Consider the following 14,033-nt stretch of genomic DNA (forward strand, 5'->3'; position numbering starts at 1 on the left):
CAGCAAGGCTCCCTGTGCTGGCTTAGCTTCCCTGTGTGTGTGCACAGAGAGCAGAGTTACAAGACAACATGCATATTCAAATGTCATCCTTCAGTCTGCCAGCTGGGTGCTGTTCAGGCCCTTGGAAGAAATTTCCCCCTTCTCAGGTGTGGGCCTCAGTGTTCCTCATGTTCTGAGGATGATATTTATGGAAATCTACCAGACTGGGAGACGTTCTCTCCCCGAGGTCACCGTGGCAGGTAACCCTGTTTGGCCTCTGAGATGGGGACCTTGGGCATATTCCCACCACTCCGTCTCTGAGCAGACTCCCAGATGTTCAACCTCACACACACGTTTCTGTGTTTCCATGAACTGCACTATTTTCTGTCACTTTTGCTGGGGTGGGCTACGCCCGCTGCTGCTGTCTGACGGTGAGCGGCGAGGCCGGGTACCATCCCACAAGGAGCTCCCTCCCGATGGAGGATCGTCCGCCCCCGCCGGGTCTGTCTGGCCCGGGGAGCCCCATGGGGCGGAGGGAGGAGCGCGCAGGGCCATGTGAGCAGCTGGCGGCGGCAGCGGCCTCGGGGAAGACAGATGGGGTGAGAGACAGCGCGGGTCCGGCTGTCAGCGGCCGAGCCCCGCCGCGGAGGGAGCCCCTCCTCCCGCCGTGCGCTCCCGGCCGGGGCAACCATGGCGTCCAGCGAGGAGGACGGAGGTGGAAACGGCGCGGTGGAGGAGAAGGAGAAGGGCAAGAAACGGAAGCTAGGCGCCCTGGCCACAGCCTGGCTCATCTTCTACAACGTCGCCATGACCGCGGGGTGAGCGGGCGCGGGCGGCAGCTCGGCGGCTCCGCGGGGCGCGGAGCGGCGGGGCCGGGGCAGCGCGGCGGGGGCGCGGCGGGCCCGGGGGGCTGCGGAGCGGGAGAGCCGGGATGCGGGAGAGCCGCCGGGACCGGGGCTATCCTGGCCCGCCGGGCATTGCCTAATACGGTGCAGCGCTGCCGGCCGCCGGCGCCCGCGCCGAGGTTAAGTATAGCCGGCACCGGAATGCCGGCCGGGATGACGCGTCCCTCGGCACAGCCGCCGCCGCCGCCGCCCCGCCGCCGCCGCCCGCCTCCGGATGGGGAGGCGAAAGCGCCCCTCGGTGCCGCCGGGAGCTTCACGCCCCGGGGTCCCGTGTGGGGCAGCGCGTTCGGGTCCGTGGGCCCCGGCTCTGGGCAAGCAAAGCCCACCCCAGCTCCCGGAGGGGAGAGCGTGGCCCGCAGAACCGGCGGTCATTAGTGATGAGCGGGGACGGGTGGAGGGGAAAGCGTTGCAGTAGCCTAGGGGGTTCGTTTGAGCTTGTGCTATGTGCTGTGAGGCTTTGCTCTAGGGAAAGTGGAACAGATCATAAGAACACTCAGATTTATGTTATTAGTGCTTGAACCACCTATTTCCACTTAATGAAAATTTGCCCTGTTCACTAATTATTGGGGAAAAATACTTCCAACCTTTTAATTTCCACATGCTTAAAAGAAAGCTAGGAATTAACCATTTTATAACTTCCAGAGTGATATTCATCAGGAGAACAGTTTTACTGTGGTTACCAGTGAGTGAATTCTCTGTCCTTTGAATCCCATAAAGCAAAACTGACATGCTGTAGTTGAAGCAGTTCAAGTACTGATGGAGAAAGCCAGGAATATGATCCTAATGGCTTTCTTCTCTCTATCATCCGTGAATCATATCTCTCTATCAAGTCCGTTCATATATTGCTGCAACACCTTTTGAAAAGTGCTTTTACTGAAAGTAATTTTTTTCTAACTGGCAGGTTACTGTTACCTCATTGAACTCCCAGACTTGTGCTCCATGTGTGAATTTGCTAATGAACACTGACTCTTGCCACAGACTTTTATATGTCTCTAAAAGATTATCGAACCATATTAGTTTTGACCTTAGGTGCTGCTTCAGTATCTCCTACTTCCTTCTCTCCCATCTGCCATTCTTATCAAAAGGGATTAAGACATGCAAAATTGGATATTTTATGTGGAAATTGAGAAAAAAAAAAGAGAGGAACAAATTCTTATAATCTTTTTTGGTTACAATTTAAGAGAAAAAATAAACATGAAATAGAACAATACTTAACACGGGTACTACACAGGATAAATAAGTAGCTAGAACAGCATATTGGTCCAGTTATCCAGACAGTGCAATATAGCGAACTGTTTCTAGAGTTTTAACAAACTAATGCATAACTGCATGTTAACAACCATTATAATAAAGAAAACTTGCAGCTTATCTTCCTTTCTAACACAGATTTAAGGGACTAAAATGACAGATGAATACCCAGTCTTACTGAAGCCCCAACTGGAAATGCTGCCTTTATTATAGGAAGTGTTTTCCATTTCCTTGTGATTTGCAATACTCAGTCAAAGCCACTGACAACTAAATAAATCCAGCTACAGAAATTCATGTCCACATAAAAATTTATTTAAGAAAAATGTATTTGCAGTCTTTGCTTCTGAATGTAGTCCAAGATTACTTCCCTCTGCAATGCTTTGGTTATGGAACAAGATACAGAGAATGTCTTGTTAGATTAGATGTATTATGACTTCTCAGTCTAGGGCTAGGACAGAGCTGTTGCTGTCACCATTCATGCTGCCAGCTGGATGTAAACTCACTGTCACCCTCCTCTTGTTAAACACGTCCCTATAAAACAGGGCAGCTTTACTGTGGAGAACTACAAGTGATATTTCGGTAATTCCGCATTTCCACAATGGTGGGAGACCACCTGAAATAAATCCACTCATATTTAAAATCCGTTATAAAATCTAAGTGACACTTGCAGGGGAAAATTTTGGAACTCTGGCAGATCGGATTCATGGGCTTAAAGTAGAAGGGATCAAGAAGGGGAATCATTCCTACCATGTGTGGAAGTCTGACTAACTATGTGAGTTTGAAATGCTGTCATGAAATGCTGGGATGGGCCATGCCAAGTGACTGCATAGCAGTAGCCACCTTGCGTAAGAGTTGTTGAGGGGCTGATACTGAAGTACGTGCCATCCGAGGTGAACAGGGACCTGTCATGATCCATGCGACACTCACGCTGTTACAGCACAATGGAGCTGACCAAAAGATTAGTATTTCCTGATACCCTGTTTCCAACATTAACCAATACCTTATGTTTAGGGAGGAGTATAGGAACGGTAGATGAGTTAAATATTTATCCAAATGTTTGTGTAAATATTTCTCTGAATGTTTATGCGCTCTCTGAATCTGCCTCTGAGTTTTTCTCAGACCCCTCTGCTTTGTTGCTTGGGCCCTTCCTTAGCCAGAACTCATGTCGCTGTACAGCGTGCTTGCTATGGCCTATGGAGAATGAAAGAACTCAGTATTTTTTCCCAGTATCATCAGATGAGGAGTTAAACTAAAATTGTTATAATTTTGGGGTTTTATTTTTACCTCTCAAAATAGCCATCCATAGCTCTGGTTATGTCTGTGTCTATATTAAAGAATTTTTGTACTTTCTTAGTCTTTGTGGATTGAAACCTGAAGTTTTGAATCATCTTGCTAGTATGATGTCTTTATAAATGTGGTATAGCTCTGAAAGGTTGAGAGAGTTGAGGTTGTCCAGTATGGAGAGGAGAAGGCTCCGGGATGACATTATTGCAACCTTTTGGTACCTGAAGGAAGCCCACAAGAAAGCTGGAGAGGGACTTTTCACAAGGACCTGTAGTGATAGGACAAGGGGGAATGGCTTTAAACTGAAAGAAGGTGGGTTTATATTATATATTAGGAAGAAATTCTTTACTGTGAGGGTGGTGAGACACTTGCATACGTTGCCCAAAGAACCTGTGTTTACCCCATCCCTGGAAGTATCCAAGGCCAGGTTGGATGGAGCTCTGAGCAACCTGGTCTAGGGGAAGGTGTCCCTGCCCATGGCAGGAGAGTTGGAAGTAAATGATCTCTAAAGTCCTTTCCAACATAACATTCTATGATTCTATGATAAAGGAACGTTTAGTACACTCTTTTGAAAATCTTAATTATGTAAATATGGATTTATTGTGTGGAAGGAACTGCGCATGCCTTGGGTTATTGTACAGAGTCTGGGCTGACGGTGGGGATCAACCAACCACAGTTTAGAAGTTTATTTTTCTTTAATCTCAATTTACATTCAATTTAAATTTTGTATCAAATTCTAGTATGATTAAAAGACACTGTTACTCTCTTTCTTTTACAGTGGAAGGGTTATTAGTTGGTATAATTGTTCAGCTTCCCCTCCCCCCCAAAAAAAATAAAAGTAATCCGACATCCTTAAGTGTCCTAGTTAAATATACCTGCCTCTGGAAGCCAGGAGCATAGAACACCCATCTTTCAGCACTTTGCCACCTGATTTTTAAAGATCACTTCTCAACACTATTGAAAACATAATACTAATGGTAACTTCAGTTGGACAATCACAAACAGAAGCACTCAGATCACTAGTCAGTCCTGAAATCAATGAGTTGAGGGGCTGTGAAAAGTGTAAAACTGATGGGCATAGGTTCTGTTCCTTTACTCATTCAAACCTGCAACCCAAACAGTGGCTTCAGTGCCAAGTTCATCGTGTGTTTTCAAATAGCAGTAATTAATGGTAGAGATGCAAGAGGATTTAATAGTAAAAATATGGAGTCCCTGCTAGTGAAAAGTCTGATGGATTGGTGGTTTTGGGGGTTCCCTCAATTCAAGTCAATCCTCTGAAGGTAGCAAGTCATTCTCCATCCTTTTCCAAGTAAAGAGATAAGAGTGTAATGTTTACATAACATTATAATATTTATGTCTAAAGATATTTTTGATAATCTAAGAACACTGACAAGTGAAGAAGCAAAGATATTCTGTAAAGAAAAATACTCTACTAAATTATTTACGATGGATGGATATTTTTAGAATTCTAATTTGAAATGTATCCATTCTCTTTCTTTTGTAGGTGGCTGGTATTAGGTATTGCCATGGTGCGGTTTTATATACAGAAAGGAACACATAGAGGCTTATTCAGAAGCGTTCAAAAGACGCTTAAATTTTTCCAGACATTTGCTTTGCTTGAGGTAAATTTTAAACATTAGTTTGCTTTACTGAATACTGCATATCATAGGCAAAACACATTATTATCCTGAATTTAAAATCACAGTATTATATTAGTACTAGAAGTCCTTTTAAATTTATTATTTCATAAAGGCGTTTTATTATTTAATGAAGGAGGGGCAAGGTGATTACTTGAAACAAGTGGGCACATTTTTTTCAACCTTGATTCTAGTATTTCTTTAAATCAGACAGTGCCTGGGAACAGCTTCGATTTGAGAGTCTTGAATGAAAAAGGCAAAAATTCAAATGCATTTCAGCCATCAGATCAACCCTCTAGTGTTGTAGGTATTTCACCACCATCTCCAGAGATTATAGCTTACCTATTACTCCTTATACTGGACTTACTATCCTTTGTGCCTTTCCTGCTTCTGCTTGTTTCCGGATCAGATTCATGTACATCTGTGGAAGGAAGCTGTTGGGTTTATTGAGCACTTGCAGTTCTTTCCCAGGCACAACAAAGAGTTAACTTTTTTCCTCAATCTGCCACAAAGTCTCTAGTTCAAACTATTAAAATCATGTCGCCAGCTGTGTATAGTAAAATTCTGTCCTGTAAAATTCTTCTTTGAATAAGATAATGGAAGGGAAATTTGCCAGTTGAAAATAAAGTGCTTTGTAAATATCTAAATGTCTAATATATACAATTAGTTTTGAAAATAAATCTTTCATGTGCTTGCACAGCTGAAATCCTGAGCCCGTTGTTGCCAGGGCTCTGCTGAGAATTTCTTTTCTGTTAGTTGGAGACAAAAGACCCTTCCCTTCAGAATTAAGCCTAGGTTTATATTAATATCAAAAGGCCATGCTTGTAGTGTAGCTAGTAACATGCTGCACATCTGTAACCTCTAACTTATTTTTATTTACAGGTAGTCCACTGTGCAGTTGGTGAGTTCTTTGTTTTAGTTTCTCCTATAACTAGTTAAAACATGAATTGTGGAACAGAGATAACATGTTTCTCTTTTTAAGGAATAGTTCGCACATCTGTGCTTGTGACTGGGGTCCAAGTGAGTTCAAGAATCTTCATGGTGTGGTTCATTGCACATAGTATAAAACAGGTATGTGTGTAAGCAAGTTATGTTTTGATTGTTTTTAAGGAGAAGCTGTTAATACAGTTCTCATTCCACAAGGAAGACCAATTTAAAAATTAATGATATTCCTTAATGAGTATGCTTACATACTCGAGTGCAATCTTGGAAATTGGGGGTTAAAAAATGGAATTTATGTGCTTCTTCCCAGGAAACTGAGTCTGGGTCTTGCCTGTGAATCAGCAGTGTCTTCGGCATTGTGCCGGCTGTGGTCTGCCTAGGCGAGATCAATGACTACTGCTGTTATTTAGCAGCAAATCTACCACAGTGTTACCAGCTCCATTTCAAAAACTTTAATTAGCACTTGCTGAATTAATATAAATAAAATGTAGATTTGTGTATTTAAATTGATGTCTCATATTGAATTTACCCTGATAAACATGGTTGTGATTTTGCAGTTTATTTTAGGAACTATCTCAGAATTTAAATGTTATGGTAGTATTAACATTTGATGACATGCGTAAATGCACATCCAGCATGCCACGGTGGCACTTGTGGTCCTATATAAATGACTATAGTTTGTCTGCCTGGCTGTAGGTGGCTATTGTAAGGCTAGTGATTTGTTAGCAGAATGAAAGAAGGAGACTGCTTACAGCTCGTAGGTAGGACATTCGGGTCAGTTTCTGAGGTCTGCTTTCTGCGAAAGGCATGTAAGAATTAAGTGAAGGACTTTGTGCTCCTGAATTTCTTTAGAACTTGAAAAGCTGAGCCATTGAACTGTCTCACCAGCAGATGGCATAGGCCTTTCTGCAAATGGGTTATCCTAGCACCTGCCTCAGTTACCAAATCTTTTTGTTTCAGTTCACAGAGGACTCATTTTCTACACTGCATCTTTTTCCTTACTGTTGCTTTTCTTAACATGGAATAGGCTTTTCATAGTTGTTTTTTTTTTTGGTAAGCTAAGTGTTTTCATTTTTTCCTTAAGGGAAAATGTCTCAAAGATTAAAAAGGTTTTTTATATTGAATGTTTACACAGAAGCTGGACTTACCACTGCATCTTACCATTTTTTATTATCTATAGTGGACTAAATCTTTAGCATATCCAGTAATTTCTTTTATTTCCTTTATCTACAGTACAGTAGGTCAAGCTGTGTCCAAGAAAAAATACATGTGAATGTATGTCTGATTGTATTTCATGCTATTATTGCTTAGCAGGCATGAATGTTCAGGGTCACTTTAGATGGTGAGAGGCATGTCAGTGATAATAGCCAGACCCAGATCTCTCCACTTGACTGGAGATTTGCAAGGCAATAGATAGAAATTCTCTGCATACTTATTTAAAAGCTCTTCAGCTTGGATTTAGCACTGTGACATGAATCCAAGTTTGGGTTATCAATGTTTGTCTCTAATTGCGTGAGGCAAAGAACAGCCTAATTCTGTCTTTACTTTTGCTTCTCAGTTTGGATGTCTTTGCATTTCAGTTGTTCCTATTTTGTTTGTGATTTTTTTTGTTTGTTATTTTTATATCCCAGTTTTTTCTATGATGTTGGTGAGATCCACTAAAAGTGCACCTTCTTTGACTGACACATTGAGGGGGTGATTTTATGAGCACTTACCATTCTTCTTGACTTTTGACAGAGTTGTGGATTTTCAGCATCTTGGAGATAATAGTAAGCTTTGTCACCGTGTTGCATTTTATTTTAAAAAATCATTTCCCTTTTTTGTAATTTTAACAAAACTTGAGTTACTGTATTTTATTTCACAGACGTCCCTGGAGCTTTTCAGCCTTCAGGCATGGAAGTGTATTACAAAATTCCTCCCTCTTAAAGAAAAGAAAATTACTTGTGTGTAATTCTTCTTCTCAGAAGGTAGTGTTTGTAATAGATCCCCGGGAGCCTTCTCTGTATTTGGGGACTTTTGTTTATTTGTTCACTCAAGAGTGAAAAAGAGCCGATGTTTCGAAATAGCAGAGATGTGCTACCTACTGATGAGGCAGTTTAATGACTCAGAACTTAAGTCTTAAACAGGATTGTTGAGTGGGTTTACCCAAAGCTCCTGATCTACCAACTACTCTTCATTTAATGAGCCATCTGTGCTCCACCTACTTAACTATCTTAGAGCTCCCTGAAGTCTGCCAAACTTGATCTTCTGTGACCAAGTTCCAGTTAGCAGATTATACAAAGCAATTCCTTTTGTCTAAAGTTTCATGGAGACGTGCATTATACAGTGAGGAAGAAGCAAGATAAAAAGTAAGAGAAAGTCTAGGAGACAGAGTAGTGAAATGCAGGATGGTTAAAAACTCATTATGGAAAGAACATATCTTCTGTAGCATTGTTTGGTTCTTGCTGTTTTAAGGAGTAAGAAAATAAACAAGTAAGTCAACCACAAATAAAAGAGAGGGGCCGTTAGTGTAGTGAAAATGCAAGTAGAGAACAAAGGGAAGGAATAAGCATAATTATAGAGGTTTATATTTGATATTTGCATAAAGGATAAAGATTGCTCAGTTTGCAAAATGTCTGTATGTTAGTACACACATATGATGTATTTACACTGTACATATCACTTTTATGACAAAATCTTCTTTCTTTATAAGATGTTAGTTCTGTTCCATGTATCTTAAAGAGAAGTCTGTTGCATTTGCACAGAAAAGAGGCTTAAGGATGAAGAAAATGTTGGTTCTTTATACTTCCGCAGATCCAGAATGAGGAGAGCGTTATTCTTTTTCTGGTGGTATGGACTGTGACAGAGATTACTCGATATTCCTTCTACACATTCAACCTGCTCAACCATTTGCCATACTTCATTAAATGGGCCAGGTGGAGATGTCTTGCACTTCAGTCTCTCATGGTTCTGTGCATGGTAGTTTCTCGCATGCTGAGCTAACACTCAGGAGAGCAGAGTTTTGAGCTTTCGCTATGTGTCAGCAAAGTGCAAGTTGGTTGCTTTCTGTACTTGGCATCATTGTTGCTTGGTTTTAAATGTTAAAAGTATTTTAGCTGAGATTTTTGGAGTCTGATTTATTCATTGCTTTCCGTGTCTCACAGTTTGAGCTCTGCTTTCACTTACTCTTAAATTTTTTTCTTTATCTTTGGAATCCTCTTTTAACTTAAATATGACTCTTTAAGATGCTTTTGAATACTGTGCCCAAAATTAAGCACCTGTGCTAGTCTTTGTGGATGTCAGTTCTTTGAAAATATGGGCATTGTTGTCACTCAATCTTTGTGCGTATTGTTACTTTATATGAAGTTCTGCTTTATCAGAGCTTTTGTAAGATTATATCCATGTACTGAAGTATTGACTTAGTTTAGCCCACATAAAAAGTGTATTCCATATCAAAACTGTTTGGATTTTGAAGCATGCTTAGGGTTGGCCATTAGATCACATATATTATGGAGACTGCCTGTTTATCAGGAGACTGGAAGACTATTGTCTGTATTCATTATTTTAAAAATACATGTAAGACAGGATGTTAAAAGGAAAATATCTAGCCTACGTTCAGTGCAGGTGACTCTTATTTAAAAGAGTTTGTTATTTTCCTTCATTTTTGTTTTATAGATAATTCAGTTTTGATGCTTCTAATATACTTCTTTGATATGTCTGATATTTATGTCCACTCCTATAATATGTTATATTTTTGCTAGTACCTAAGATGATAGACTTGGTTACGTTTAAGCATTAAATGGCAAACTTAAAAATAATCAGGTTGGCTGTCATTAATAGCTTTTTATGTAGGCTTCAGAAAGAAATATGCGTCCATTGACAGATATACTTTTTGCCATCAGTGTGCCTTGAATGACAAGATTTTGTTTCCTTAATATAGACAATAGAGAAAATCGACATTCTAACAGCAGAGTTATGTGGTGAAATATATTATAAACAAAACACTTGAAAATATGTTATCTTTTCATAGAGTCCAAAATATCCCATCAAGATTTATGGATAAACAAACAGCACAACTGGACATAAATTCAGTACTCCAAGAGAGCTGGAATTTCTGATCTTTAGCTTATAATTGTAAAAGATTCTCCTGTCTGTTGTTAATGGAATTGGTATGCTTCAAATTTTAGTTCAGAATTGTTGGGGTTTTTTTAACTGCGTAGAAACACACTGTGTGTAAATCATTGCATCAGTTCCTTCTAATACCTCCTCTAATCTATAGTGTTCCCAGTGGTGCCAAGCAATAGGGCAAGAGGCAATGGACAGAAACTGATGCACAGGAAGTTCCACCTGAATATGACGAGGAACTTCTTTACTGTGAAGGTGACTGAGCACTGCAACAGGTTGCCCAGAGAGGTTGTGGAGTGTCCCTCACTGGAGATATGCAAGAACTGTCTGGACACAATCCTGTGCCACGTGCTCTGGGATGATCCTGCTTGAGCAGGAAGGTTGGACCAGATGATCTGCTATGGTCCCCTCTAACTTGACCCATTCTGTGATTTTGTGATTTCCCTAATCTGTAGTCTGACTGCAAGTCCTCTAAGCCCATTTACTTCTAGGAGGGTTTCATGTTTAGTCGCTGCTGTTTTGGATCTCGTCTCTTTTGGTCAGGGAGTGCACACTGTGCCTTTCTCTCTGTGCCACAGCTGTCATTGCTGTTCCCTGCGTGAACTGGAGAATTTTTCCTTAGGAGAACCTGCATATCCATGGTGCACTGTGTGTAAGGACAGCACAAAGCCTTTTGATTACAGTTTTTCATTTTGTCACTGCCTATGTGGCCCTGTGGCATTCAAACCACATTTTCTTTAAACTGAATGCTTCGTCTTTGATTTGAACATCTTCTTCTCACTTTAAAATCGATCTGATAAGTTTCTGGCACTGCCATTTTCTTTTATTTTTTTATTCCAATTTCCATTAGTGGTAAATTTGAATTTCCCATGTGGTAGCTAGTAAAACAGACTGATGTTTCTCAATGTTTTCATTATCTTCAAATAAATTATAATACATACAGTTGACCAAGTGTGCATGCTCTGTGATGAAAATATGTAAGATCATCTGAATTTGGGATTCAGTCCTGATCTGAATCCTGTCAATAACAACAGGAGCCAAGATCAGTACATGTAAAAGAAATCATTATTGGAGACTACAAGTTTGAGGATTGTTTTATTATAAAGACATACAAACACTCTGATACTTCACTTTCTTAAATAAAAGCACTGAGGAATGCATGCTCTGTAAATCTAAGCAACTCTCTCCAAAGTAAATGAAACTGGTGTTCTGTGCCAAGTCAGGATGTGGTCTTTGATTTTGGTGCAAGATCTACTGTAATACATTGCTGTGCCACTAATAATAACAAGAGAAAATTTTAAATTTGGGGAGCGTTTCTCACAAAGTTTTTTTTACTTTTTAATGCAGATACAACTTTTTTATCATTTTGTATCCTGCTGGAGTTGCAGGTGAACTGCTAACCATATATGCTGCTTTACCCTATGTGAAGAAAACAGGAATGTTTTCACTGAGACTTCCCAACAAATATAATGTCTCCTTTGACTACTATTACTTCCTTATTATTGTCATGTTCTCCTATGTGCCATGTAAGTATTATTTAACTGCAGAAACATTTTAACATAATAATCAGTCATCAGCAATGCTGGAAGCACTGCCTGTAGTAAAATTAGCTGAACATTTTCTACTGTAAAAGCCTGCTTTTTCTTGTTCCAAGCTTTGCTGTGCTTTAATTGGTTACACTGAAATTTTCTGTCCTGTTATCTGTTTCAGAACATAAGCTGTCATAAATTTTAGTGAAAATGCTAAAAACATTTCTAAGACTTGTACAAAGTAAAAAAACTTTTTGCTTACGCACAGAAATGTCTGTAACTGTGTCACTGAGACTTCCTAGTGCCTCGGCCACTTTGAAGCAATGGCTTAAAAATGGTCCTGCAAATTGTGCCAGAGATTTGCTGTGTTGTTATTGCTACTAATGCTCATTTACCTCTGAAAAATCACAATTCTAGCATGCTTGGGAAAAACTTGAAACGATATTCTCCAAGATTTCATTTTCACAGAAATCAGCCCTTCCTTCCCTGCCTCCAGACCTCTCAGAACATCTTTAGTCCCTGGTTTAATCAGTTTGTCCTTGTGCTTAACGGATACCAGAAGCCACAGATCAATTGGCTGAACTAAGCTAAGGGTAGAGAGACTATCTGTCTTCCACTTTCAGTGTTATTTCCACAGGTATCCTAAGCAGTGAAGACGAGGAGAAAGCAACCTGATTCAGATACACTGCCACAAATGGGGCTAGATCAAACTAGGGATATATAATATTTTAGATAACATTACTAACAGAATATATAATAGAATATTTTGAAGAATCTGTACATTGAGGTTAGAAACAAGGTAGCAGGTTAGAGAGAGAAATAGAGAAAGAGGAAAACTGAAGTTAAAAGGTCTGTGATTTGCATTCATAAAGGGAGAAAGAGACCTTAAGCATGGACTTTCATAATATGTACATACACTGAAATTTTTTGTCACAGGAAATCATGAAGGCCAACTAGTGAGATTGATGTGAGTAAAAAATGTCCTAAGCTGTCATAACTTATTAATGGGTTTACAGCTGTTTATATAACTTAATGTTTAAGGAATAAATCTAGTTTTCTAACCATTAAGTATAAGAATCAAATCTGTCAGCAGGACAGTAATATAATAGATGACAGAGGGCCAGGAGAAAGGGATCTTCTCACTTGAGACTTGAACAAGTAGGTTAAATTTGTATCCTCAAAGTCTTAATTCAAACATGCTTACCTTAGCACAGATTTGAAGGCTTCAGGCACTGCCAGAATGTGATTAAGTCCTGTTTCTAGAAAGAAAGTGTTGAAGCAAAATTCCTTGAACACAGGGTATATATTCAGGGGACCTTGTCTGACTTTTGAGTAATTGTTTTGTAATTCACTGCAATGTTAATGACTTGTTATTATTTACCTTAACCAACTGCAGCACTGTGTGCCATAATTTTTACTCATTCTGCAAAATTGTATTTTATATGATCTGTTGAATTTTGTCATATAATTTGCTTTCTTTTATTTTTTTATCAAGTATTTCCACAACTCTACTTCCACATGCTGCGGCAGAGAAGAAGGGTGCTTCATGGAGAAGTGATTGTGGAAAAGGACGACTGAATCAAGATGTGTAACTATGGTGCTTTTAGTGGAAAACAAAAAAGAGGGTAAAACCTCAATATTTCCTGTGATTTTTCTGAGTCCAAGTTTTAAAACATGGAACAAGAATAAACAACTGTGCATAAAATAGCATGGATTCTATTATTTTTACAACTGATATATTTTCAGACCTATCTTTTCATCCTCGGTTTCGCTTTGGTTTTTAATTGTCTAATTCTTCAAACAAATTATTTTCTTATTTTCACAAATAGTTTTCTTGGTTTCACAAATAGCTTTAAGAATTGGAATAGTTGGCTACTGTGCCCTCTGTTCAGAAAGTTGTGTTATAACCTGTAGTCATCATCAAGAACAGAAGGAGAGTTGATAAGTTGTACTGAAAGTGAGTCTTCTGGAAAACAGCTGAGAGTAAATTGGGTAATTGTGTTTTTCGTAGTCTAGGTGGCTTGAATGTTATTTAAGCTTTTTATTAAATAATACCTTTCCTGTTATAAGTACTGTAGCACGTTGTTGAACAATCTTTGAATTACAGTAGGACTTTGGATAGCAGCTAAGTCCTTGATTGTCAGTGCAAATTTGGATCTCCCTGTATTTTCATTTGTAATTTACAGATAAGTAGAATAACAGATATCAAATTAAGTGTTTAAAAGTTTGTGCTGAGGAGTAGACTTGATGTGCCTACCTTTCTCTGATCAGTGGCTGGAATGGGACTCATTTGCAGAGAAAGTCTGACTAGCATTGTGTTTGCTATTCTACACTTAAAGTATGTATGCAGAAAAATCTCAGTTTTGCATTTAGAAACTGTAGCTATAGTGAGATATTTGACTTCT

The 14,033-nt window shown here is 39.6% G+C and overlaps 1 protein-coding gene across 4 annotated transcripts; it reads left to right on the forward strand.

The window, feature by feature from the left end:
* Positions 1-428: 428 nt before the first annotated feature.
* On the forward strand, positions 429-13,335 carry HACD1 (3-hydroxyacyl-CoA dehydratase 1). 4 transcript variants are annotated; one of them, XM_027720555.2, is made up of 7 exons: positions 545-797; positions 4,921-5,038; positions 5,936-5,954; positions 6,042-6,124; positions 8,789-8,910; positions 11,447-11,625; positions 13,124-13,335. In XM_027720555.2, the coding sequence occupies exons 1-7, from the start codon at positions 670-672 to the stop codon at positions 13,204-13,206; spliced, it is 732 nt and encodes a 243-aa protein (XP_027576356.1). In that variant the 5' UTR covers positions 545-669; the 3' UTR covers positions 13,207-13,335. The 4 variants fall into 4 exon arrangements, with proteins under 4 accessions (XP_039244428.1, XP_039244429.1, XP_027576356.1 ...); XM_027720554.2 differs by having other exon boundaries at positions 559-797; positions 6,036-6,124; XM_039388494.1 differs by lacking the exon at positions 4,921-5,038 and having other exon boundaries at positions 429-797; positions 6,036-6,124.
* The last annotated feature ends 698 nt before the right edge of the window (positions 13,336-14,033 follow it).

This window comes from Pipra filicauda, unplaced genomic scaffold (genome assembly GCF_003945595.2).
Source record: "Pipra filicauda isolate LSUMZ 115617 unplaced genomic scaffold, ASM394559v2 scaffold65_size3143899_pilon, whole genome shotgun sequence".
Taxonomy (NCBI): domain Eukaryota; kingdom Metazoa; phylum Chordata; class Aves; order Passeriformes; family Pipridae; genus Pipra; species Pipra filicauda.

Excerpts from the sequence above, each read along its gene's own strand:
- HACD1 (XM_039388494.1), top strand. The coding sequence starts at position 456 with ATGGAGGATCGTCCGCCCCCGCCGGGTCTGTCTGGCCCGGGGAGCCCC. Across the intron at positions 6,125-8,788 it reads TTGCACATAGTATAAAACAG|ATCCAGAATGAGGAGAGCGT; the intron begins GTATGTGTGTAA and ends ATACTTCCGCAG. Across the intron at positions 8,911-11,446 it reads TACTTCATTAAATGGGCCAG|ATACAACTTTTTTATCATTT; the intron begins GTGGAGATGTCT and ends TTTTTAATGCAG.